Source organism: Cygnus olor, chromosome 18, assembly GCF_009769625.2.
Source record: "Cygnus olor isolate bCygOlo1 chromosome 18, bCygOlo1.pri.v2, whole genome shotgun sequence".
NCBI classification, from domain to species: Eukaryota; Metazoa; Chordata; class Aves; order Anseriformes; family Anatidae; genus Cygnus; species Cygnus olor.
The window spans coordinates 4270610-4296558 of record NC_049186.1 but is presented as its reverse complement, the minus strand read 5'-3'; the positions used below and the strand labels follow the sequence as shown (position 1 = coordinate 4296558).

The window sequence follows — 25949 nt, the reverse complement described above, 5'->3', positions numbered from 1 at the left end:
AGGGGTTTAAGCTGGTAACCAGCAGCAGAACAAACCTCCCAAACCTCTCGCCCTGCCTGCTGAGCCAGGAGCACTGCTTCTTGCAGAGCTCGGGGAGCTCTGCAGCCTGAGCTTTGCGGCCATGGAGCGGGGTCTGGGGCTGCGCTGGCCCCCAGGGAGGAAACGCCGCACGCAGCGAGGAGGGGGAGGAAGGCACCGAGCCAAAACAAGGGAGAGCTCAAAGTCCCCGCTCCTGCTGCTGCAGAGCACTCCTGGTGCTCCTCTTTCTGCCTCTCACAGCTGTTTTTTTCCAAAACGCTCCATCTTCTCTTCCCACAGGTCAGAGCGGGCTGCAGCGCTCCGTCCGTGCACTTCCCTCGCCCCCCTCCCACCCCCACCACCAAAAACTCCCCAGCGCCTGCCCTTGCGCACCCCCTTCCTCCGCCCCCTATGTCCCCTGCACATCTGGCTGTCAGCTCCTTGCCTTTTTACAGAGCTAGATTAGGTTTCCTCTCCAGCTGCAGGCAAAGGGCCCCGTTTCGGAGCTGCCTCCAGCACTGTTGGGGCTAGCAGGGAAGTTTCCCCTTCTTTGAAACATGGCCCCAGCCCCTTGGTGGGGACGTGGCCCACTTTGTGCAGCAGTGGCACAGCCACAGCAGCTGCCCCGGACCTGCACGTGGCTCCCAGCTAAGGAAGCAGCAATATAAATGAGCACAGGACACCAGAGGCGGGTCTTACCCCATTTTGGGGCTGACTGGGAGTTAAAAGGCCAGTTTTGGCAACCCAGCTTCAGGACAGCCCCAGGTGCATGGGTGTATCTCACCGATGCCGTGACCTACCTCTTGCTGTCTCATTTTGGAGAAAGGTTGGGAGCAGACATCCAAGCCAAGCACCTGAGCCAACCTGAAGGCATCGCTGGAGATCCAGCCACGTCGCCTACGCTCTCAGAGCGCAACCAGTGAGCAGCTCAAGTACAGAGCCCGGCACTACCAGTAACACCAGTCCGATGGAAAAAACCGGTGGGTGAAGGGCAAAGCGATGGCAGAGCACAACCCGCACTCAGCAGGGCACTCCAGTGGGTGCCCCAAGGGGCAAAGAGCCAGGAGAGAGGACCCCAGGAGCCGCATTTCCCTACAGCACTTACCCCTTGCTGCGCAGGGGAGTGGAGAGGGAAGGGTTTCCTGGTCTGGGGCCAACACTGCTGTTCCTCTGGTGGAGGATATTGCCTTCCCCAGGGTGTGTTTCATTTGAGAGCACGAGATACACAATTAATTTCCATAGTTCACTTTCCCTCTCCACTCACTGGGAATTTTTAAAGTTTTATGGAAAAAAAACCCTACCCTACGCACAACCAACTGCTCATCAACCGCGGCACTTTCCAGGAGGGCCCCCTTCCCTGGGGAGCTGGGGGTCAGCAAGCGCCTCTCAGGTAGCCAGAGCCGGGTCTGACCAGTTCTCCACTCATACTGCTTGAAACGTGAGAGAGGGGAATGAAATGGTAAATATTTCAGGTGCTGCAGACCTCCTGCTTCCCAGCCTAGCAGTTCTCTGCTTTGTCTCTACCAAAATAAGCCACTAAACTCTTAAACACAAGCCCTTCTTGCAAGCATTTCTACAAACCTCGCTTGCTCCAAGTGCCACGGACCTCACGGAGGTGAGAGAAGCTGGAGGCAAAAGGAAAGCAAGAGAGCAAAACCACTGAACTCTTTACAGTCAGGGAAAGGGGACTCAGGGTGACAAATTGGGGGCAACGGCATGTCGTACCAGGAGAAGGTCATCTTCCCCTAGCAGAGAGGGGACAGCACTGAAAGGCCAGCTGCAGGTAGCAGGGGAGGCTGAGCAGGTTTACGTCCCCTCCTGTCTGCCTGGTGAAGGCAGGAGAGCCGGACGGCTCTTGCTGATGAGCAGAGCAGAGCCATGATCCCGGGTTTGGTGCTGCTCCAGCTGGGAACAAGGCACTGGCTGGTGATTTTGTACCACTCAGCACCGAAGTCCCTCTGGAGGAAGCTCTGCCTGCACCTCCCCTGCCTGTGATGACCAACGGATGGACATCACAGCCCGGGAATAAATCCCATACTCTTGCTCTTTGGCCCATGCTCCCCAGCACAGATGAAAGATGGGTCCGGTGAGATCCATTCACATCTCCAGCCTGATGTGCAGCTACTCACAAGCCCCACAGCTCAGATCAACATCAGGAGTTGCCTCTACCCCATAGGGAGCCTCAGCCCTGCCTTGCACGGGGGTGCCGGCATCTCAAACGGGTCAAATTCCCAGCTTTATCACGACAAATCCCTCCCAGCTGCCTGGCAGAGGATCCTGAAGTGCCTGTCTATGAAAAGCGGAAAGCATCTACCTCATTTTCCATATAGGAAGTTAGAGCACATGTGTTAAATGATTTACATAAGGATGCGGAGTAATTTAGTGGAGGAGCAGGAAAAGGACTCCAAAATTCCTGCTTCTAATTGCCACACGATCATTCCCTCCTGGTACAGTTTAAATCCTGACTCACTGCTAAATAAAAGCTGTGCCAAAATCTGATCAGCTTAGGAGAGGGGAACCCAGATGCTTTCAGCAACGTGGTGAAAAACACCCATCTATTTTTAACAAATAAAGTGCCTCCGTATACGCACAGAGGACTTCCCTCTGCTGCAATCCTCAACAATCATCTATCTTTTTCCAGAGGCAGAATGTAGTCCTGTGCTTACTTTTGGAAGTAAAATCCAAAGCGGACAGTGTGGGGGCTTCCCGCAGGACGAGCAGCAGCAGCAGGCGCAGCAGCAGCAGGCTCACGCCGCCCCCTCCCGGCCTGGGTGGCCACAGGCCCAGCTGCATGCCCCAGGCCACCACCGCCTTGCACCCATCGTCACCCACCCAAGCTGCACATCTCCAGCTCCCCTGGCCCCTCTGAGCGGGGAATGAGTCACTGGGAGCAAAGGAGCGGTGCCAAAGAGGACATCCGAGGTGCAGGCCTCTGGGGAGGGGGACACCCGCCCTTAGCCCGCTGGCAAGCAGTGACCAGTACCGCTGAGATGCAGCTGCTGACGGGCTCACTGGAAGCACTGGACGACCCATGCTGGGGTCTCGCAGTCAGCCCAGGGTCAGCCACCATCTGAGCCCTGCGGCTGTCCGCCCCTCAGAGGCACCCAGGTGGTTCAAGGAAGCCCACCGAGATGTTTCTGCGGGCATCCCCCCTGCACGCATGCTAAAAAGCAGCAGTGAGTTTCTGGAGAGCACTTTGCAGAGCGTAGCTTTGCAAAGACCGGCTGAAGCTGTTAAAATGGCCTCCCCTCTCCTTTACAGGCAGCGTAGTCAAGGACGTGGGTCTCTGGGCTGGGAGGCCCGATGCAGACACTTGCACAGCCCCAGGCAGCTCGCCGTATCGCTGTAGGTGGTGTCAGAACCTTGTCTCGGGGTGCACCCAGCAGTCAGCACCCAAAGGCTGACCAGAGCTGGGCGCCCACTGTCAAAGTAACATCACGAACACACAATTTGCACAAAACTCTCCCACAGAACAGCTCACTTCACGGACTGGCCAGCAGAAGGTGCTTCAGCAGAAGGTGCAGGTACAGAGCCGTACATACAAGCAGGCCCTTCCCCTCATCTCACAGCCCAAAGCCCCAGCGAACACCTCACAGACACTGAGCGGAGGACACCCGTGACTTGCTGGAGCTCACACAAGCCAGGGGCACAGGGACAAAATCCAGGACACAGGCACAGGGCACTGGGCACTGGCACTGCCATGTAGCTCCACACAGCACCGCTGCCCCTCACCAGCCCCAGGGGAGAGCAGAAATGGGCCCTGGGCTCAAGCGTGGATCCCAGGCCCGGTCCAGGCCTCCCATGCTGTAGTTCCACACTGCCCGACTGCACAGGAGCTGCCTTCCAGCTTCCTTGGTACTCCTCAAAGCACACATTTCTGCCAAGCATTCAGTTTTTTAACTCTTTCCCTTTGTTTTATAAATGATCCAGACAAACTCAAATGCACTTCGCCTGTAAGCCAAGGCTTTACGTTCATCCGAGCGGCTCAGCCGCTGCAAGCTCCCCATCCCACGTCTGCCGGGCCGGCCCTGCGCTTACTCAGGAGCTCAGAAAGCCCAGCACCGACCAGCACGTGCCCAGCCCTGACACCTGCCCCACACCAGCCAATGTCACCAAAGCCACCACGCCAGCAACCAGGGCTAAGAACTTGAAACACGCAGCCCTGGAAAGAAAAAGCATCTGAAACTAATAAAAAAAGCATGTCCTGCACTCATTGAACTGCACTCATCGAAAGCGAAGGAGAGCATGTTACACGCAGCTGAGCCCACAAATCCCATGTGAGGAATCACGCTTATCACTCCCCAAATCAGTTTCCCTGGAACCCAGAGCTTGTTCCCAGAACTACTGCTTTAGTTTAGACGCTCTCTGGTAGGGATGTGATCACGGAATTAACACAGGCCTGTTTACGTAGCACCAACTTCATGTGGATACAGACCAGGCTTAGCAAAAAAATAAAATTAAAAAAAATCCACTTTCAGGTTTATTGCTTGATTATTGCTTGTAAAACTAATGCATTTTATTCACCTGCAAAGTCATTCCCGTTCTCCCCCCAGCCACAAAACAGAGCTATTTGTATGCCTCTGACAACGCTCTTGGCGTTGGCACCCCAAAGTCCTTTTGCCTGTCACAGTGAAGCAGTGTGACACCCGAATGGCAGCCCCAGCCCCAGCAGGGCATCGAGGCCTTCCTGGGCCAGCCCGCGGCACCCAGGTGCCAGCCAAGATAAAATAAAGAGGGCGGGGACAGCCTGAAGTGCCAGCGAGGGAATGCCATGGCCTACTCAGTCGCTCTTTCTGTGCGGGTGTTCAGGAAGGAAGAAGCTGCACATGCAAACAACCTCTGGTAAGAAGCAGGGGCAGAGCCTGGCTCCCAAGAAGCTCGGTGCAAAGGGGATGTTATCGAGGGACATGGGTTGAGCACGTACTAAAGGACGGGGTACCATCTCCCTCAGCTGTTCTCTGCGGAGTACCCACCAAGCACTAAAAGCACAGGTAGAAGCTCCTTTGCCTGCAGAGAGCTTCAGCACAGACCCCCAAAGGCCAGATCCTGCCTCAAAATCAAGGGGTAATGGGAGCACAAATGCCTTTTTCCAAGGAGTTACAGGAAATCTGAGGCAGAGCAAGAAATCTAGCCCGAATTTTCTCAGGCATCGTACCGTACAACGGGACTCGCTACCCATTAAACCTTTCCTGCTGTCCGTACGATGCTGGGGGCCCGCGCCCCACTGCAGTGCTCGCAGCCCAAGGCATCGCTGCTCTCTAACAAATTATTCTGTCCATTAGTTACAGCTGCAATACAGCATGGAGAAGCCAACAGGACAAAGATATTGTGATTCTGAGATCATTAAGGCAACAGAAGACATGTGTTGACCCAGACATACTTCCCTAACTACGTACTTGCTCCTACTCAGCATTATGGTATGCTAGACCTTGGAAGCGCCCTGACTTGCATGAGAAACGTCCTCCCTCACCCCAGCAGCATGGGAATCGCTCTGCTGGGAGACTCCAAGACATCTAGCGAAGCACGGAGCAGGAGGGCAGGCGGGAAGGGAGCTCCTGCCCCGGGCTTTGCCAAGCTCAGCAGAGCGGTGCTGAGAACCGTTACCTCTGCTGTCAGGCCAGAGATGAGCTGTGCGCCACAGCGGGATCGTATTTAATGGAGATGAGCAGAAATTCCAGCAGATTTAAAAGCAGACATCAGGAAATGGATAATGCTTCATACCTTGACATGCCTCAGACAACTGCGGGAATGCATCCACTGGCCAGGCGAGAGCAGGCTGGGAGCAGCCGAGCATGCTGCAAACACAACTATCTGCAGAGGCAGCTCTGCAGCCCCAAGAAACCCAAACCCTTCCCGAGAGGAGGCCCAATGGGATCTATCTGGTTATCAACTGAGCCAAAACCCGCAGTCACAACAGGTCACTGTGCAGCAGCTAGGAAGTGGGTGAAGGCAGATGCTTGAACAAGAATACTGGTAAAAAAAAGCTGCAGGCTTTTTTGCGGTGCATGGCACTCGGAGGACAGGGCATTGCACACCGCAGCAAACCACGGGTGTGGGCACCATGTAGGAGCAGGGGGCAGCAAGGGAAGAACTAAGGACAGCCCAGTGGCTGACAGCAAAGGCAGGACAGGCAGGAAAGCATCCAGGGTGCCAGGGCTGGGTGAAGGTGGTGGGATTTAACGGAAGGTAGAAGCACCCACACTGCAAATGCCTGACCTGGTGTCCCATGCTGCAAGCCAGAGCAAAAAGAAACACATTTGGTAAGGGAGAGCCTACAGCTGTGTGAAGACCATGAAAAAGCAATATGTCACCGTCCTAACTGCCATCTCCTAGGGACAACAGCGGCACCAAAAATCTTGAAGCAGAAAAGATAGAGTGATAAGAAGCAACCCCAACCCTGCTACATGCTTTTTAAAGATTAACTTGGATAAAAAGTGACAAAACGGCACATTCCCTCCTACCAACCCTTCACACCTCCAACACTCACACACAGGATCGCTAGTCCCCTTCCCTACTGCTCAGGACAGGCACGTGGTGCTTCCCACGGGGCTCTAAGGACCACCGAAGATGCTCGGTCTTGATGCACTCAGCGTGAGAGCTGCTGCCTGCGCAGCCTCCAAAAGCCCCACGCTGCAAGCAGGGGCTGTCTTCTCACTGCTCTGATCATTTAGGTGCACAAATGACACATAAAACATGTTAAACTCTGTATGCATATGCACACACAAGCATATACCCACAGGTGGTGCTTTGTATAACTAAAAGATTACGACACAATCACCAGTGGGTTAATAAACAGTTCCCCATTTGTTCTGGAGTTCAGCAAATTGCTTACAAGCACCTCCAGCACTCCCAGCTGCCTGCTCCTGGGCCCTGCACCTCATACATGCCACTCATTGCATCCAGGTGTTATAATCACCTGCTAATCATTTAGTAACTTCTACACTGGGTTCTCAAAGTGTAATTTTAAAGGCAGCATTAATAATTTACCTGGGAAATCAGACTTCCTTTCCCACGACGGCTGCACCGATCCCGTCACTCCCTCATCGCAGTAACCAGACCCCCGCTGCCTGGCATGCTGCTGACCCTTTCCTTTCAAGAAGAGGTAAAGGGACCCGTGGCATTAACAATCAGGGCTTTGTAGAAAGATCTGGACTAATCAAACCAGCCATCTGCTGAGGAAAGCCACCTCCAGCCAAGGAGCACCCCTGCTGCCACCAAAGCACTCGGAAAGGCAGAGGGGAGCACACATGTGAGCAGGGCCGCAGCCCCCGGCACAGCTGCCCGGCCCCAAACCACCAGAGCAGGATGCCTGGAAACCAATTTGATTTAGGCTTTTCATGCAGGATTAGCATGTAGAAACGTGTGAGAGATGGTTTAACCGGATTAAAAGGAATCAGCAGGTTGTATGAGAGGGTGTTCCTTATACCTGCACCCAAAGGCACCACCAGAGCCCAGTGCCTCATTACAGAGCCCGAGGAAGCCCTCGCTGCTTGGAGCAGGCGGTGCGCCAGGCACAGCCTCATCACCACCCCGTGCATTCAGGGCCTTCACCCGCAGTGCCTGTCATCGTCATGGGATCCCGGACTAGGGACACTGCTCCACTGCAAGGAAGCCTGGGCTCTGCTTGGGCGGCGCAGACCCCATGGGACGTGCTGAGCTCCAGCGGCTGTGGGAAAACAGCCCTCGAGGAGGAGAAGAGGCCCAATTCCCACCCGCTCCGAGGTGCCCTCACCCCGTCCGGCAGCGACACAGTCAGCTCCAGAGTCAGTTCTTCCCACCCACAGCAGAATATTAATTAAAAGCATGCTTAGGGCCAGAACAGTGACGAACGTGGCCCCCAGCGCTGCACAGATCTGCTTTCATCTGAGTCATGTTTCGGTTTAGTCACCGAGGCTGGAGCTCTGGCTCTCCCACTGCCTGCGCTGGGAGCGCTGCCTGCCCGGCCACGGGGGGAGAGCCCGGCCGCCCGTGTCCTGGGCAGCGCCTTCGGAAGGAGACATATAGCCAGCCGAGCTATGGTCTGATTCTCTCCTCCCCCATGATATTGCCAGTTTTGTGCCCGAAGCCCCATTAAGGATGATTTTCCTACCTCATTACATTTCCCATCCCGCCAGGCACAGCCTGCTCCTGCCTGAGCCAAGCGGAGCAGCCACACGTGTGCCCCACGTCCAGCCCCCGGGCACGGCTCCTTGGGTTAGGGCACGGGGCGCGCTCCCCATGCCCTGTTTGTGCGTCCTGACCCCAGCCTGACGCAGCCCCAGCTCCACCACATCTGAACCACCCACAGTTGAGCCAGTTCCAACACGGGCCAGTGAAACACGCACTTACTTGGACATTGGTAATTCACAGATGCTGCTCAGGCTCATGCCTTAGCATGAGTTCGTGCATCTCTGCACAAGCGTGCTCACCCAGAGTCCCCCTGCCTGCAGCCCCAAAAGCAGAGCCAGCCTGGGCAGGGGGCTTGTGCTCCTTGCAGCAGATTACAGGCTTGGAGAGACCCACCTGTGATGCTTTTCTAGGACAAAGAGCCTCAGATCACATCACCACAGCCAGAACTCCTAGAAGTTTGGAAAAGACCTCCAAGATCACCCAGTCCAACCTTCCCCCTATCACCACTACCACCCACTAAACCATGTCCCTAAATCAGATTCCTTTTCCACCAGCAGCCTTTTGCAAAGCCCCCACTGCACAGCAGGAAGGAACCCAGGGGTACACCGAGAATGCAACAGGAGATGTGGAAGGCCAAACCGCAAGGGGAACAAAGCCACCCTGCCACCTCCTCCTGTTCCCCCAAACCCTGCCTCGCAGAGGTCTGCACGCAGCGGCAGAGGGCTTCCCAGCCCAAGGCACTGCCTTGCCGAAACGCACGCCAGCCGCTGCGTTAGGAGCAGCTCTCAGGAATGCTTTGAAGTGGCTCAAACCAGAGCAGAAAGCACGGGCAAGAGAGATGGAGAGAGGGATGAGGAGGCATCAGCTGCGCGAAGGCAGTGAGGAGCGGAGGATGCTCCTGCAGGTAAGTCCCCTTCCCAGGGGCTCTCACCATGTGCCTGGATGGGGCCCCACAGGTTTGCGTGGGGCCAGCCATGGCAGCAGCTTTCTCTGGCCACAGTTTCGCTCCACCCTGGCTTGAGCGTTTCCTCTCATCCCTGTGGTTTCCCTTCCAGCGCCGATGCCCAGCAGCCGCCTGGGAACGCCCAGGAGAGGCCTCGTGCCCACGCCGGCTCAGCATGGAGGAGGGAGACCCACGGTGGCATCCCATCGGCTGCAGCGCACCAGGGCTTTTACTGCTGGCCCCTGCCCCTCGCTGTCCCTCCTTGATCCCGGCCGTCCTGCTCGCACGCACTGAGCCCGAGCCTCACAGTGCCACTGTGCTGCCCATCCCATCTCCCTGCTGTTTGGGATAAAGGGTCACAGGAGCGGCCACCCTGCAACTGCTGCAGGAGCAGCTTGCAGAGACACCGCTCCCCGCCAGCTCAGCACACCTGGGAGCGGGTTTTGGAAGCACGCAGGCACGCACCATTAGCTGGGATTTGCAGGAAAGCTGGGGAACAAGACGGAGTTATTCCTTCCTCCTTGCAGCGCCCTCCATCCGCCCCCCACCCACCCCAAGCACCCCGTGCTCGGCCAGTGAGGGGGAGCGAAGCACGAGCCGGCAGCGCTGCAGAGCGAGCAGCCGCGGTGCGGGACACGCAGGCACCCGCGGGGCCGCATCCTGCAGCTCCCCCCCGGCAAGGCAGCAGGCACCGGAGGGCGAGAGACGGACAGAGAAAGCTCAACCGCAACGCACAGCCACACAAAGTCAGGAGCCAACCTTCAGAGCAGAAATGCGTCTCCATGCCAAGAGCTCGGCTCTTTTCCTCCCTCTTCCCGACTCGCAGCTCCGAGCTAACAAGCTCAGCATTCATCCCCCCGCGCCGAGCGGCACATGGGAACAGAGGGGGGAGAGAGAGACTCAAATGAAATCCAGACCTAGAGAGCAGTTTCTTTTTTCCCCCGCTCCCCCCCGGTTCCTGCTGGAACCACCTTCTGTCTAGAGGGCTCAGGAGGATGGAAAAAAAAAAAAAAGCAAAAAGGAAACGTTGCAAAAAATAAATAAATAAAAGAAACTGCTGAAACCGAGCCGGAGCGTGGCTGTTTCTCTTCTTAAAGTGCAGAAGCTACTGGAAAGGTAGGAAGGCAGAGGCAGAACAGAACATATTAAAAGATCGGTAGCCTACCTGAAATCCGGTCCTTCTCCATTACTACGGGATATATTTAGCATCCGCGTGTCACGGCCGTCCCTTTTTTCGGTGGCGTCCCCTTCTTTCACCCACTCTCCCTCCCTCCTTGCCTTGCCTCCTCCTCCTCCAAAAAAAGCTCTTTGTCTGGTCTAATTTCTTCAATCTGTTGCAATCATGAATGCATCCAAATTACCACATTTCCATGTGCTGATCATATGTTTGTGCTCCAAACTGAAGTAGCTTTGTCTCTTTGAAATGAAAAGAAAGAGTAAGAGAGGAAGAGAAAGGAGGAAGAAAAAGGAAAAAGGGGGTGCATGACCCGAAAATCCTGTAACTCCCTGAAATACTCCACCAGGCGCAGGAAAACTGGAGATCCCAAGTCCTCTGTAAAACAGTCTTAAAGCTACAGCTTGCGAGTGTCCAGGGGAATGCTCCGGTCTCCACAGCTCTCTGTTAATATCCACCAGGAGATGCTTAAGGAACTTGGCTCCTCGCAATAACAGAGCGAACAACTCATCCAGCTTCTCAAATCTCTCCCCGCTTCCCCAGTCCTATTTTGCTGCTATTTCCTCTATCCCCTCCTCCTTCCTTGGCGAGAGCATTTGAAAAGAGCAAAGATCCTGCGCGTTCCCCCACCCTGCCAGGTCTGAAGTTTCGATTCATGCATAAACTATTCGGCTGATGAAGGCTGACTTCACTCCCAGCGCAGCATCACGGGCTGCTGCTCCCGGGCAGGACCCGTTCGCTCTCTCCCTGCGCCCCTCCGGAGAGCTTCAACGCCTGGTCCTGGCGAGGAGTCCCCGCTCCGCCTTGGCAGTCCCCTCCGCGACGCCGCGATAAGGGGAGGATTCCTGCAGCCAGCCTCGGAGCGATAAGCAAAGTCTCTGAGTCCCTGGCCTTCGCCCTCGCTCCCAAGGTGGAGCAGAGGGGCGCTTTGGAGGCGCCCTTCCCTTCCCGATGGGCGCAGGGCGCGCTGCGAGCAGCGGCCGGGTGCTGGTGCCTCGCCTCCCCGGGCGGGCTGGAGGGATGGATGCGCGGCCGCGGCAATGGGCTGGCCTTCACGGAAACTTCCACTTGGCCGGCGGCCAGGGCAGGGCAGGCAGGCGGCGGGGACGCGGCCGTAACACCTCCGGGACACGGCGCCTGCCCTCTGCCCAGATCCCACACACGGCCCCCCTGTGCCTGGCCGTCGGGCGCAGAGCGGGGGGATGCTGCCCCGCTAACACGGGGGTCACCGCCACGGCTCTGCGCTCCCAAAGCCGCCGGCTCAAGGGCAGGGACACCGCAGGCGCCCCTGTAAGCATGGCACAGACCTGATGATGTAGGATGTGGGTAAGGCTGAGCAGCGAAGCTGACTGCCAGCAGCCACCCCCCGTGCCACCCACCGCCGATTGCTATTGACGGTCTGCAGCCTGAGTCACCCGGCCAGCTGCGAGGGCACAGCCTCCATCCCCCGGGCTGGAGAACAAGCCAGCTGCGGGCCCGCAGCCCGGAGCGCTGCCGGGACCTCGGCTTTCACAGCCTGAACCCCTCTCATGTTGCTTTTCAGGGGCAACACGAAAAATTCCGGTAAACTCGCGTGTTTCCCCATACTGCAGCTGACGGAGCATCGCTGTCATCAAACAGAGGGAGGAACAAAGCGAATGCCACACGGGATCAGACACGCAGCAGGGTCACAACAGGCAGGGGGAGGCTGGAGGGAGGCAGCTCCAGGGCACACCAGTCCCCAGGAAAGCTCCTAATCCCCAGGGCTGGGGTTATTCCTCGCACAGGGAGCATCAGATTCCTTCCCAAATTCCTGTTCGTTCTCCATTCGCTATGAAAGCTTTGCGTGTTCCTGCTGCCAGCGCCTAAGGCAGCAGAGAGGGGACAATAAGCGATGTTTTCCCATGCACAGCCCAAACCCTGCTTCCTGCCCGAGACCTCGAAGGTGCTGAACACAAAGCGAGAGCCCAGGGGGGCCGCACGGCCCCACGCAGCACAAGCTGCAGCCCATGGCACCACCGGGCAGCCTTTATCGCCCGGCTCCTTACGCTATAAGCAGGCCTGCGCTGGAGAGGAAGGGAAAAAACTCAGGGGAAGTATTGAGAAAGGAAGAAGGTGAACGGAAAGGAAGGAGGAACGGGGCAGCACGCATGTTTCAGCCTGCGGATTTTAACCCGTCAGGACCCAGGTGATTAGCCGTGACGAAGCAAAGGCATTATTTCTCGCAGGGTAAATCAACACGAGGCACCCAGTGAAGCGGATCCAAATGATGATTAATGCTAGCGAGCTTTAATTTCATAAAACCTCAAGGTTGGTGTTCTCATTCAGACTCAAGTCCTCGAGCGAATTCTGAAGGATTCTCTTTAAAGGCACAGTCAGGCATCTCCACTTGTAGCAGCGTCCACCAGGCTGCCCTGCCACCACTGCAGGTGGCACCAAGGTGCTTGTGGCTGTTGAGGAGCTTGCCAAATTCCCACCTGAAGGGGTTTTGGTGCATCGTATGAGCCTATATACAGACTGATAAAATACACTGCATTTCCTAATACCACCTTTAGAAGGGCAGGGGGAACCCAAGCATGTGTCTGAGGTTTGGGAAGGGGCAGAGAAGGCTCTTCCCGGCCTGGGGCTGCTTCTCAGGGAAGAAGCAGAACCAGCAGCAGCAGAGGAGCAACTTTTAAGACAAGCCACTGTCTGCTGCAAAGACAAAAAACAATCTCCATTTGCAGAGAAAGCTAGGAAGGAAACTGCAGGAAGGTAAAGCAAACCTTGCTAGCAGCTCAGTTCACATTTTATCGCTCTCACACCTTTCTGACGCTGGCCCAGCAACGCCCAAGCCCCTTGCTAAGCAATGAACTGTTTGTGGTGCACGAATGTGCAGAGAAGCTGCTGGGACATGGGCAAAATCTCAGCCCTGAGCATGGCCACAGAGCCCCAGGCACAAAGCTCGGGATGCTGGCAGGGAAGGTGGGGCTCTGGGCACTGACAGCAGCTGCAGCAGCGGCTACCGTGGTGCAGACCCCTGCAAATACTCCAGCAGACGCAAAGTGCAGTGCCGTCTGCCTCTCTAGGTTCACACTAGGATTATATTCTCGTAGCATTTCACCAAGCAGAAGTGCTATTTTTTTTTCCACCTGGCTCACTCACACAGCCCCGCAGCTGGAGCCTGCAGCTTCTCGCAGCTTCAGGCAGCCAGGCATCACCTTGTAACCCCAGCCCTGGTGCTGGGGGAGCTGGAAAGGATGCACGCTGCAAGTCAGCGCAGGGATCGCAGCCTCCAAGCGCGCTGACACAGGTGCCAGAAAGCAGCCAGGGCCGCCAAAGACCTGGAGGGCCTGGAGAGGCCGGGGAAAATGGGGATTCAAGGGGTTCTTTCTCCTGCTCAGCTATCTGCAAGGCTAGTGAGATGGGAGGAGAGTGCAGAGGGGGAGGACAGCAGGGCTGCGTGGAGCACACCTAAATCAAATTATGTTCGGCGAAGCATTTTCACATGAGACAACACAGGTCAGAACTCAAACAACGCAATCAAGTGTTGCTCCATTACACTCCCTCCATGCCATTTATCCCCAGGCTGAATCTAGCCAGAAGATGACAGTGTCTGAGCCTCCACTACTTGCTCCAAGAACCTTTCATTTACAGTTACGAGCCCTGGGGATGGAGAAGAAAGAAAACGCTGGCTAAAATTCTCTTCTTCATTTGAAGAGAGCAAACCAAGGCGATGCCCTTCTTTCCAAGGGAGGTACTTAGTCTCCGAGTGCTGCTGCCCTGCTCTTTGCCAGTGATTTTTCATCTCCCTCCCCTCTCCTCCTTCCCTCTCTCCCATCCGGCAGATGCAGAGGTGCCTGGCCCCAGAGCACAGGGCTCTCACTCCACATTTGCTGCCAAGCGCAGTTCTGCCCCTCCCTGATTATTTTTATGAAAAATCATATTTGTTCAACCCAGGGAAACACAGATCCTCTCGGGTTATTACTTTCCCCAAGCCAAAGAGCATGTCCAGGACACAATCCAAAGCGTGCGTGACAGTCAGAGCAGGGGATTGCTGAAGTGGTGGCAGCAGCACAGCACATCCCCTCCTGCTCCGAGCCCCTGCACACACATCTCCCCCATCCCATCCCATCCCATCCCATCCCATCCCATCCCATCCCATCCCATCCGTGCTGGGAGCAGTGTGTCTTTAAGAAGAGCCCCTCTTCGGGCTCTCCCCTCTGCTGGCTCCCAACCTCTCTCTCTGCCTGCAAGCCTCAAACTGCCGGAAATCCCTAGCATATCCTCCCCAGGCTTTCTGCTCGCGCTTTAACACTCATGTGCTGAAGTATTAATAGCAGCTGGCAGCGCAGAATGAAAGGCAAGGCAGGAGGAACCGGGCTCGCACCCTCCCAGATAAACCTTAACTCTTCCAGGGCCCTCCACGGCCTCTCTCCAGCCCTGACCCTCCCAGCCTGGCTCTGGAGCCCTCTCACCAGCCACCCTGCCCCAGCTCACTGCTCAGGGATCCCACAAAAGCAGGAGACTCCTGCAGGGCTGCGGTGATTCCCAACAGTATCGCTGTATTTGCTCCTCTTTTGAGTGACGTTCATTTGCTCCACACCCAGCAGCCTCCTGGGCAGCTGTAACAGATTCCACCTGGCAGAAGGAGCCATCGGAGCAAATGAAGCCTTTAAGGGAGTTTAAGAGGGGCTCTTAAGCAGGCAGAATAAATTAAGACAGACTGCATCAAGACCTGCACGCACCTCCAGGAGCTGCCTTTCTTATTTCTGGGCTTACTTAAGCAGGCAGTGCCCAGGCTGCACTGCACCCTGCTCCCCTCCAGCATCCCCCGAGCAGCTCGCCCAGGGTTCACCCACCACACCACGGTGCCTCCAGCTCCCCTAGCAGCCCGGGGACCTGCACACCATAACCTGCTTTGGATCAGAGAGTCAGTTACAAGAAACTGAAGCCAAGGAGGGGCTGCTCCATGGAGCCAATCAATCAGGAATGCCTCTTGCTACTGGTGCTTTCCTTGGACCTCGTGCATTGCTTTCATGGCTACCCAATTTTGGCAGGGAGACCTCATGCCTTGCAGCTCGGCCCCAAACACCTACAGCGCTTTATCCAGCTGCAGAGCTGCCTGGCAGACACAGTCCTGTCACTGCGGAGACAGGCAGGAAAGGCTGCACTCCCATCCTTTTTGCAGTCCCGGGCACAAGATAAATATAGCCAGGAGTAAATCGGTGCTCCCTGCCCAAGGTGCAATTAGGGGTTTTGGTAAACGCCAGACACCGCTGGACGCGCTGGCTCAGAGCATGCCTGTGGTGTGCAGCCGGGGCTCGGGACCTCGCCGCTGTGCCCACGTGGTGTGGGCCGCCAGGCTTTGAGGGGAAGAGGGAAAGCTGAGCAGCTCTGCCAACGTGCCCAAGAGCAATTTGCAAACTGACGTTTCAGCAACAAAAGGGACGAGGAAAACAAACGCCATGGGGATGGGGAGACGCACGTAGCCGACGGAGAGAAGTGTGACCGCACGCAGCTGCTTAGGTAACCAGCACCACGGGAGTTAGCACACCCAAACCAGGTCCAGGCACACCAGGGTGCTCCTTCCTCCTACGAGCAGGGGTGCCCTGCTCCACACCCCACACCTTGGCTGGAAGCAGCACATTTGGCTCCCTCCAGCCCCCGGAGGGCTCCTTGCTGCCTCCATCAGCTCCCAGCAGGGGCTCAGCGTGGCACCTTGGGTCAGCAACGTCCCAGGGCAGCCGTGCCCCTCACAGGACCCGTGCTGGGGCCAGCAGAGGTGACAGCAAACTTACTGCTCTGTGTCCTGCTCTAGAGGATCAGGCTGTTATTCCTCCATCCTTCACAACGGGATGAAACAAACAAAGTGAATCGGATAAAGCCACATTTCTGTGTTGTTTTTCTGCTCCCCCAGCTCCCCCCTGCCGCAGCTGATGTGAGAATCTCCTGAAAGGGCCCTGGGAGGTCCCTCCAGAGACACCTGGTCCAGGGACCATTGGTAACCTCCCCAGGGACAGCCCAGCAGCAGGTGCACGCTGCGCTTCTGCCTCTCCTGTCCTCGGGAGAGCACTACGGGGCTTGTCAGCACTCAGCAACAGCTCCAGTGAGGAAGATGAATACCCTAAAACACAGCCAGCAGCTGAAGCTGTTTTGTGTCCCCCAAACATTACAGAGCAACAACTCTGCAGTCATTCCTCACCTGCTGATTTATATCGTTACCACCTCTCTTTTCCTCCCACCAGAGCCCCCGGTGCCAGGTGCTGCAGGATGAAAGCCAAGCAATCTGCCTGCTCACCTGTCCAGCAGCCTTTTGGGACTAACTCAGACCATCACAACACACAAGGCTGGAGATGATTCACAGATATTGTAAAGGAAGAGGATGACAAGCCAGTGCTCGGCACATCCCCTCTACAGCAAACAGGCCCAGGGCACCTATCACTACTCCTTAACTTCCTAGCTTGCACACAAGAGCCTGGCTCCCTCATTCACTGTAACTAATGCACATCTCCACTCAAAGCACGTGGCATCCCCACAGGACCATCCCAGGCAGCTCCGAGTCCACGTGCCTGCGTTATGCAAGCACAGTGCTTGTGTCCGTGCAGGAAACCCAGCACCTGAACCAGGAGCAGCCTTTTCTCTTTAACTTCTTGTTGCCTGGGCTCTGGCTTTCCTGCAAAGCCACGCTCCTGGAGCTGCCCCACGGCAGGAAGGACTCTAAAGTGACCAGGCTTCACCTTTTGCTGCTTCGCCTCTGGATGAGGAAGACCGGGAGGACACGTGTCAAACGAGGGCTTGTCACTTGGGAGCCCGAGGAGAGCAAGCGGTGCATGTGCACGGGGACGCTCTTTGGCACGGAGACCCGCGCAGCTGGTGTGACCAGTGTGGTGCTTAAAACAAAGGGGAATAGAGGCTGCCCGAAGAAATCTGCATGACCTCATCTAGGGACACATCCAAAGCAACCAGGCCGCAGCCACAAGCCTCGAGTTAACCCTTCTGCAGCTCTGCCAAGGAGAAAGGCGCAGGCTGGGAGAAGCAGCAGCGCCGGGATGCCATGCGTGCCCCCAGCTTCCAGCTGCAGCACCAGTGCTGCGCTCCCAGCCTGGATCCTGGTATGCCAAGAGGAAACTAAAGTGGGATTCAGTAAAGGTTAGGATTGTCTGAAGGTCAGGACAAAGGTTTACAGGAGGGGCTCCCACACTCAGCTCACTCAGATGCCACGATTATACACGGAGGGCTGTGCTGCGTAGTGGGGGTGCCCACGTGTGAGCTGCAGGAGATACCTGACAGTCCTGGCAGTATTTCCCTGGGGAAAAAATCAAAAGACCTAATGGCTTTTATAGCACTCTGAATTAGCCTATGTAACTACATATGTTCGTCTATTGAGACCCTGGCTTTGGACATTTCTTTTATTTCCGCTATTCTGGTTCACCTGCAACCTAACATAACCCCCTTCTAAAGCTGTTCTCTTGCAGACTCTAAGCATAAAGAGAGGAGAAAGCCTCAGACCAAGGGACTGAACCGAAAGATGGAAACAGCAAGAGCTATTGCCGTGATTACCTTCAACTCACTGCATGGACTGGGTACATCACTGCAACATCTGACTTCAGCAGGGTTCACTAGTTTGGGACGCTCCAATTTAAGCTGTGCCCACAGCCGTGCACCCACCCCCAGGACACACAGCTTCCCATTGCAGTGCCCACTCACACACACTGTCCCTGGCTGACAGACAACTGAGGAAGCATTGCTTTCCTCTGGCACTGCCGGAGCCTTTTCACAAGGATCAGTGTCATTAGCAAGGGAGTTCTTCATCCTGTTTTAATTCCACAGCCCTGAACATAGAGCTGTAATTGGGCTTGACACCACCACCCACAAGCAGCAGCTACCAGCCCCTGCAGGGACATCCTGGGGCCCTCTGCAGCGTGGTTCCACCACCCCCAGGACAAGGCACAGGCTCACACCGTGACCAGAAACTTTTCTCTCACGTCCCGTGGCCCCAGGACCCTGTTTGCCCACCCACTGAGGCTGCTGTCTACCACCGCCAACCTAAAGGGTGGACAAGGGGCCCGAGCTGACCCAAAAAACACACGGCCTGGCACGGGACCGCCTCCAGGCTTTATACCCGGCAGAAATATTTAAACACCATGAGACGAACCGCTCTGATGAAGGGTTTCATGACATCAGCGAGCGCCCCTTTATAATGCAACCCAGATAGCTGGCCTGGAGCTTTACGCCTCTCTAAATTATGCCCTATGCTTCCAAAAAGCACCGAGACACGCTGTGGTTGATCTCCGGCCAACTGCTGAGGATGCAGAAGTGCGGCCGCTCGCACCCCTGGCTGGGAGCGCTGTGCCTGCCCCGCTGCAGCTGGCCCTGGCAGCCTGCCCCTGCCTCGCTCGGCTCCGGGCGGCCTTGCAGCGAGACAAAAGCCGGCGCAAGAAAAAGCAGAGGCACCTGTTCCCCTGCCAGCCCTGCGAGGTTTCTCACCAACAAAGCACCTGACCCCGAAACAGCAGCGGCGCAGCAGCAGTTGTGCCGTAGCACAAGGGGAAGGCATCCTCCTCCCGCCCCAAGCTGCCTTTACCTTCAGAGAGACACGCTGTTTTAGCTAAATCAGTAAATTCTACCTTTTTCTTGGGCCCTCCTGCGTTGCCCATGCAAGAGGAGGTCCTTCCTCTTAGCAAAGCCCAACCTGTAAGTCTGGAAGCAAATCAAAGTCCGGAGTGCAGCTGGCTGCCCAAGAGGAACACGATGCCGATTTCTTCCACTCCAACCGCTCTGGGGCTGTTTTCTGGCCTGCTCGGGAATGCAGCTCTGCTCCGGATGGCAAGTGTCAGCAAATATTTCTCTCCTTCAAATTCGTCAGGTACAGTCGTAGGAAAATGAGGTGGGAGTAACTTCCCTAACACACCGCTCTTAGCCTTGCAAAAATATTACCCTAAGCTACCAAAAATCAGGTGACGGTGGCATTTTAGGGGCCAAAATCCCAAACCACAGCAGAGCCTTTTAGGAAGGGCTTCCCACTCCTCTCACTGCCTGTTTCCAGCCATGCATTGAACAGAGCCTCCAAATCACTCACAAAACGCTCCCAAGGGCAGGGTTGCGTGTCTTAACCGAGGGGTGGCGGTGCCAAACCCCAAATTCCCCTGCCCTGACTCTCGTGCCGGGGCCCCTCCAGCCCCACTGCTGCCAGGGGGAGCCGGGACCCCATGGCCAGCATCACCCCAGCCCACAGCAGATCTGTAGGGCAGAAGGACCAGTGACCACGGCATCTCTTCACATAGCAGCCAGAGTCCCCACTACAAGCTTGAGGCACTCGAACACTGTCTTATCCTGGCGTCTCCTCCCCAGCACAGTTCTCAGGAGGTTGACTCCACTTTTGCAGCAAAAGAAAAAAAACTGAGACAAAGCACAGGATTCCCATACTCCTGAATGTAGCTACCTAAACAAGTTACACTCCCCTATAATCTATGAGGATATGGGTTCCTTCAAGAAACTTACACTTCCCAACCTCCAATAGGTGTTCTGGGATGCTTTCTGACAGCCCCCAGCTCTCTCCACGGACCCACAAGAAGCCCAGATGGGTCCCAGCACAGCGGCTTTCCCAGGACTACCCAGCAGACCCGCACAAAACAAAAACTGAAGCTCCCAAGTCCCAGAATTGCTGCTCTCTGAGGTACGCTGGATGCCAGTGCCACACAACCGGGGACAAGAAAAACCAAGAGGAGTCACATAATAGGGTTCCCAGAAGAAGTCAAGGCCAGATCCAGCATCCTAATGTCACTGCGTGTCCCTGGGCTAAACGTGGTCTGCGGATGACTTTGGAGCTATCTAGAGCCCAAGAGTCAGTGGCTGTGGAAATGCATGTCATCCCTTTCTTTGTTTAGGGTGGCAAGGAGCCCAAAACAACCCCCTTCTGTGACGCTTCATTTACAGCCACTGCTCAGTCATCCCAGTCCCAATTTATCTTTCACAAGAATAAAAACTTCTGGGTGCAGGGCCAGATGTGCAGAGGAGAACATTTGGATCCGAAACAAGGGGAAATTGAGCTGCAGTTATACGGAGCCATAAATATTTACTGCAGTGTAAACCGGAGCACTGAGTTGCTCATTTGATTTTAACTTGAGAAAAAAGACATTAAAATTTAAAAGGTCTCTCACCAGAAAAGTGGAAAAGTATATAATTAGAGCCTAAAGAAAACAGGCTTGAACAAATGTGCTGTGTCTTTCAATTTTAGATTCTCCACACTCCAGTTACCTTTGGAGCTGTACCAAATCCCCTTTCTGTCCTTGGACATATGTATACGAAAACACACGATGCGAGGGCTGCGACGGCAGTTTTGTTTTTGCACATGCAGGAGATAAACACGCGATTCAGTTCAGAACCAGCAGCTTCTGCAACGGTGGCCAAGTTTTGGAGCAGCAGCTTTGAAGCGCAGCTCAGTTCCCTGCTCCCGGGCTGAGCGCGGGGCGGCAGCGCCCAGACCAGCACTGTGACTCCACGCAACGCATTTCTCCAGCCATTTGATATTAGTTTGTGGCACAAAGGCCTGCTCTGACCATATTTACATCCTATCAGCTATACATCACAACACCCACATAGGAGACCTCTGTAGGAGATAACTGCGAGTCTCCCGATCCGGAACAGCGAGTGTCCCAGCAGCAGGATCGTGTCACGGTGCACGACGTCCCCTGTCACCTTGCCTGGGCCATATCTGGAATACCTGCCTCTGCGCTTATCACTAGCTTTTGATGAAGGCCAGGCAGGCAGTGTCACAGCTTCCCAAGTGTTTAAGTGCACCCTTGACCAGATGTCTGTGACTAATCCCATGCCGCATGTGCTCATGCCTCGATACAGCAAAATGCTGAAGTCACCGCTCCAGAAAGGCTTCCCGAGGGTGGCTTCCCCCCCCCCCCCCCCCCCCCAGCACAGAGGGAAAAGCTGACAATGATTGTTTTGATAAGTACATCTGGGAGCTGAGACAGGATATGAGGGCTGAGAAGATGAATTGAAATAGCAAACAGAGCCCAGAGGGAGCGACTGTGAGTGACAGAGACCAAGGGAACAGGAGCGGGTGGAAGCCCTGAACCAAACGTGGCCAGCACAGGGTGCTGAGGAGGCAAGTGGGGCTCTCGGGGTACAGCAAGCAGCAGAGGTGACCGTCAGCATCCCAGAGAAAGTGAAGAGGCAATGCCAAAGGGGAGGTCGTACATCTCATGTACGGAAACGTGAAGGAAGATATCAGCTGCACCAAAAGAAAGATGAACATCCATGGTGTACAGGGGACCACGATTCCAGAGCCAGATGCTTCCCGCAGGTGCTCGGACCCTGGAGCAGCACAAGTCCATCAGAGGGACTAGCAGAGCCAGCAAAAAGGGCCAGCAAAAGGAAAAGCCTAGAACTGGGCTGTCTCAGCTTCCTGTTGTGTGCTTTAGATAAGAGGGAAATTTTCTGCTCGCAGGGGATAAAATGGGTCAGGCCAATGCAGGCCAGCATCAGGGACCTGTCTGTGTGCCTGAGCGCTCCCAGTAGTGTCACACACATGAACAACACAGCAAATGGTCTCAGGTACCCCAAGCACTGAGGCTGCTGCTTTCCAGAGGCTGGGAAACACCTTCTTTGAGAAAGGAACCCTCCCACTTGCTTCCTTCTGAATCAGAAACAGCCTCAGAAACATTAAACTGCAATTAGGAGTGTAAATTAGTCACAAGCACACATAATCCATAAATCTCCACATCCAATAAAAAATAATAGCTAAGGAGAGCAAGAGAGAGCCACTAATTGCTAAAGCTATATTTCAACCTGAGGCCATTCCTGCTTTCTGCTACCTGGTGTCAGACCCCTTGAACTGAGATGGGGCTTTCTAATTATTCTCACTGGATCATTATTCAGTAAGTAATTAATCTTTTATTTTATATTGCTCTCTCTTTTCAGTTATTTTATATATACTGTTCTCTTTTCTATACACGCTGCTCTCTCCCTGCAGCAGAGAGCTCTGCATCTATTAGCAGCCAGTATTCAATGCACAGGAGGCAGGAGATGTGCTTTCTGGAGTCACCTCTTGCATTCTCCCAGCCCGTTTTGTTATCATTGTTTGTTTTTACTGGATGAGGAAGATTCACAAGGAAAGATTCACGTAACTTACTTGGACTCGTCTGGTCACTGAGTCTCCGCAGTCTCCCACTGGAAGTCCGGGTGATTCCTAAAGCAAGAAGAAGGTTTGCATGGGCTAAGGGAGTTCATGTGGGGAGCATATGTGGAGCAATCTCCACGCTACGACTACATCTGGTAAGGCACGTATTCTGTTGGGAATCTCCTAAGCGATCTGCGAGGGAAGGAATGTTGCATGTAATAAATGTAATAAAAATGAACACCTCAGGGATGGGGCATCCACAGCTGCTCTGGGCAACCTGTTCCACTGCCTCACCACCCCATGAGTGAAGAATTTCCTCCTTATATCTGATCTACTACCCCCCTATTTTAGTTTAAAACCATCCCCCCTTGTCCTATCATTATCTGCCTGAGCAAAAAGTTGCTCTCCATCTTTTTTATAAGCCCCTTTTTAGGTCCCTTTGGATGCAGCTGGCATCCTGGGAAGGCACCGTCTCTGAGAACCCTGCTGTGGGACAGGACTGGCCGAAACACCTGATGCATCACTTGTTGCAGGCAGATGCTAAACCAGAATACAGCGATCCAGATGTTAGGCTAATTTTGCTAAGTCTTTTTTCAACTCAAATGTTTTCTTTGTGTTCACTGGGGTAGCAGATGGTTAATTCACATGCATTGGGCTGGAGAAAGATCGTGCGGAAAGCTTAGCTTACCCTTCATCACACATTACTTTGAAAGACAAAAAGCAGACAGACCTGTCTCCTTCATTCCCATAGCAATTGCTGTCTGAAATAGGTAACGCCTGCATGCCTGCTGGTCTCCCAGGCTCACAGAATCACAACAGGATCACTCAGGTTGGAAATTACCTTCAGGATCACCGAGTCCGACCATCACCTGGACCTGCCGAGTCCCATCACTAAACCATGTTCCTCAGAGCCACATCCACATGTCTCTTAAATGCCTTTGGGGATGGGAACTCCACCACCTCCCTGGGCAGCACGTTCCAACACTTGACCACCCTCTCCGCGGAGAAATTCTTCCAAATGCCAAATCTAAACCTCCCAAGATCAACCTGTGACTATTTCCTCGCTTCACACGAGACGGAAGGGCATACAGCTACAGCATCATCTCTAATCCATCAGCAACTCGCTCACTTTCTCTGCACTCCCAGCAGCTTTTTGGTGAAGTGGTGATGGCCACAACAGTCATCCCCCTGGTGGGCCAAAAAAAATCAACAGCAAAAATTCATGGCAACAAGCCTTTGATTACAGCCTAGCCATCTGCAGAAACTGTAACCCGATCAGTGCCTCAGCTTCCCTTTTTTTTTTTTTTTTTTTTGCACAATAGAAGTGGACAGGAAAAGAATCAGCACAAAGCCTGCCAGAGCACACACCAAGACTGTCAATTGGGATATCTACTCTGCCAACAGGTAAGAGACTTCCAGATTTGTTAGGCGGTGTTATATAATTACAAGTGATAGACTTTAAACAAATATCCCCTCTTCTCAACATCCACCAGATCTGTTGGACAATAAGCAAAAGGAATAAAGCAGCACCATTATAAGCTGCAAAATATCCCGAAACTGTGATATCTGACACAGCCACAACCTTACAAATCTTGTCAGCTGTAGGAATTTGCATCATACACAAAAGAGGAAAAAAAATATAAAAGGCAGGAAAACTTTCATACCAGCGAGCCCGCGATGGAGGGAGGGAGGGAAGGGAAAAGTGCTGCCTGGCAACTTGACATGGAAAAAATGTCTCATGCTTAGAAGCCTCTGCTTGTATATATGCATACGTGTGTGCATTTTCTCTCTCCCTTTCCTTTTTTAATATAAAAAGCCTCTGTGCCTACGAAGCCAGGCGGCTGAACCGCAGGGCTGGTCCCAGGGAGCGGCGGAGTTGCCTGGCCGCAGGGAGCCCCAGCCAGCACCGCCCGGAGCCGTTTCCCCACCCAGCTCTGCACCCTGCCAGCAGGTCCTGGCCCCCACCAGCCAGAAACCCATCTGGGACCATCCAGCTGTGCTGCAAACACCCAGGTCATCCTCCCGAGAGCTTCACCTGCACTGCCACAGAGAGCTCTGCTGCCGCGCACATCCCTCAGCTTCCATTACACTGAGAGAAGGGCTGAAATTTCCAGGCGCTCGTGCACTATAATCAGCATTAAACATTTTAACCAGCATCATATTTTTGTTTCTTTTAAACACAGTGCCTCATTTTTTCTCAATTATTTCCTCCTCCTAAATGCCTGTTGCTCTGGCAAGGATGACAGGGCACGCTTCCCGTGCCCAGCAGGGTTTTAAATGCCACTTCTTCAGACGAGCTGCAGGAGAGCTCGAGTCCTGGCTCAGCTCCTTGCAGGGAACCAACACCTCTGCTCTGCGTGCAGGCAAGGTGCGGCATTGAAACCTGGCTTTCATAATTGCTGAAAAAAAAGGAGGAAAAGGTCCCTTATGGGTGGCACGCTGAACAACGCAGATATGCAGCCATGCTGAGCTAGTTAAATACATCCTTTTATGTTCAAAGACTTCATTCAGTCTGCGGGAAAGCAGGGTGGAAGCAGAGCGAGGAGCTTACAAGCTTGGACAGGATCGCACATAGGAAATAGGCTTTATTCCCTTTAGCAACAACTCCAGTGGAAAAACACACATACGACTTGGAGCGTCCAAGGCAGCCTGGCCATCAGAGCATCCATGCACGACTGGCTGAGCGTGTACTTTTATGCAAACATTTCTGAGAGGTTTGCTTCTCTGCCCTGTCTCGCAGGTTTTCTCTGGGGATCTGCAAATACCATTTGCAAGCTTTTTAAATAGGTCACCAAAAAGGTGGGCAAGAAACCGACTTGTATTGGAGGCAGGAGTAGAAGGAAGTTTTTCTGACGGCTGCTGCTCCAACCCCTGGGCCACACAATAACCCACAATAATGCTGTTAATCCCCTTTCATCAGAAGGGGAAATAAGGAGCAAACCACCAATTCATCCAGGTTGTCCGACACCTTAAGAGTGAATCTGGAAAGGGGAGGCAGTGCCCCGGGGTCCCAGCCCAGCCAGCTACCCGTGGTGCCACGCTGCCCCGCCACCGAGGGAGGATCCGGGCTCAGTCCTGGAAAGCAGATACACAGCAGGGAAAGCTGGCAGGCCGGCAAGGCAGAAGAGAAGATCTGTCAAAAAAAAATGAGAAAGCAATAACTAAAAATATGCTGCTCTGAACACGCTGCCAGGAAGCCAGCAATGTGGCGTGCTGACAGCATTCCGGGGTTACCTCTATTTATAGCGTGGACACAGCAGGCTGAGCCCCAGTTTTCGGCTGTGGGGCTGCGAACCAAAAATCAAAGGTTTCCACCCCAGACATAGCGTCTATGAGCCCTCCCTCTCAACACTGTTCAAGTGCCCTCGGGCCATCCTATAAATTTATTGTAGCTCACTGGCCTAAGAAACATAATGAAATGTGCTTTATTTGGTTGAAATTTGGAATGCTTCCCCACACCCCAGCAGAATGACTTCAAACTGGAAGAGTCCAGCAGCTAAAATAGGTCGATCCAAGAACAGCTCATTCAACCCGGCGGATGTGTCACAGCAGCACAGAATTATAACTTTCACAGAGCTTAGCCTCACCTTGGCTCGCTGGCTGAGCAATAC

The 25949-nt window shown here is 54.4% G+C and overlaps 1 protein-coding gene across 6 annotated transcripts in view; it reads right to left on the bottom strand.

The window, feature by feature from the left end:
• The window catches only part of SEPTIN9 (septin 9), a 129568-nt gene that overhangs the window by 81428 nt on the left and 22191 nt on the right, over window positions 1-25949 (bottom strand). Inside the window, exons 1-2 of one of the 6 annotated variants that reach the window (XM_040530142.1) lie at window positions 25366-25471; window positions 22351-22407 (exon numbers count right to left, since the gene is read on the bottom strand). The exons of 1 other annotated variant lie outside the window; for it this stretch is intronic. Coding sequence is in view for 3 of the 5 variants with exons in the window: in XM_040530137.1 (XP_040386071.1) it covers window positions 9830-9923 (94 nt within the window). In the remaining 2 variants the exon portion in view is untranslated. Of the gene's footprint in view, window positions 1-818; window positions 834-9829; window positions 11647-22350; window positions 22408-25365; window positions 25472-25949 lie in introns of those variants that run through there. 4 more of the 6 variants (XM_040530138.1, XM_040530141.1, XM_040530137.1 and 1 more) reach the window with 4 other exon arrangements.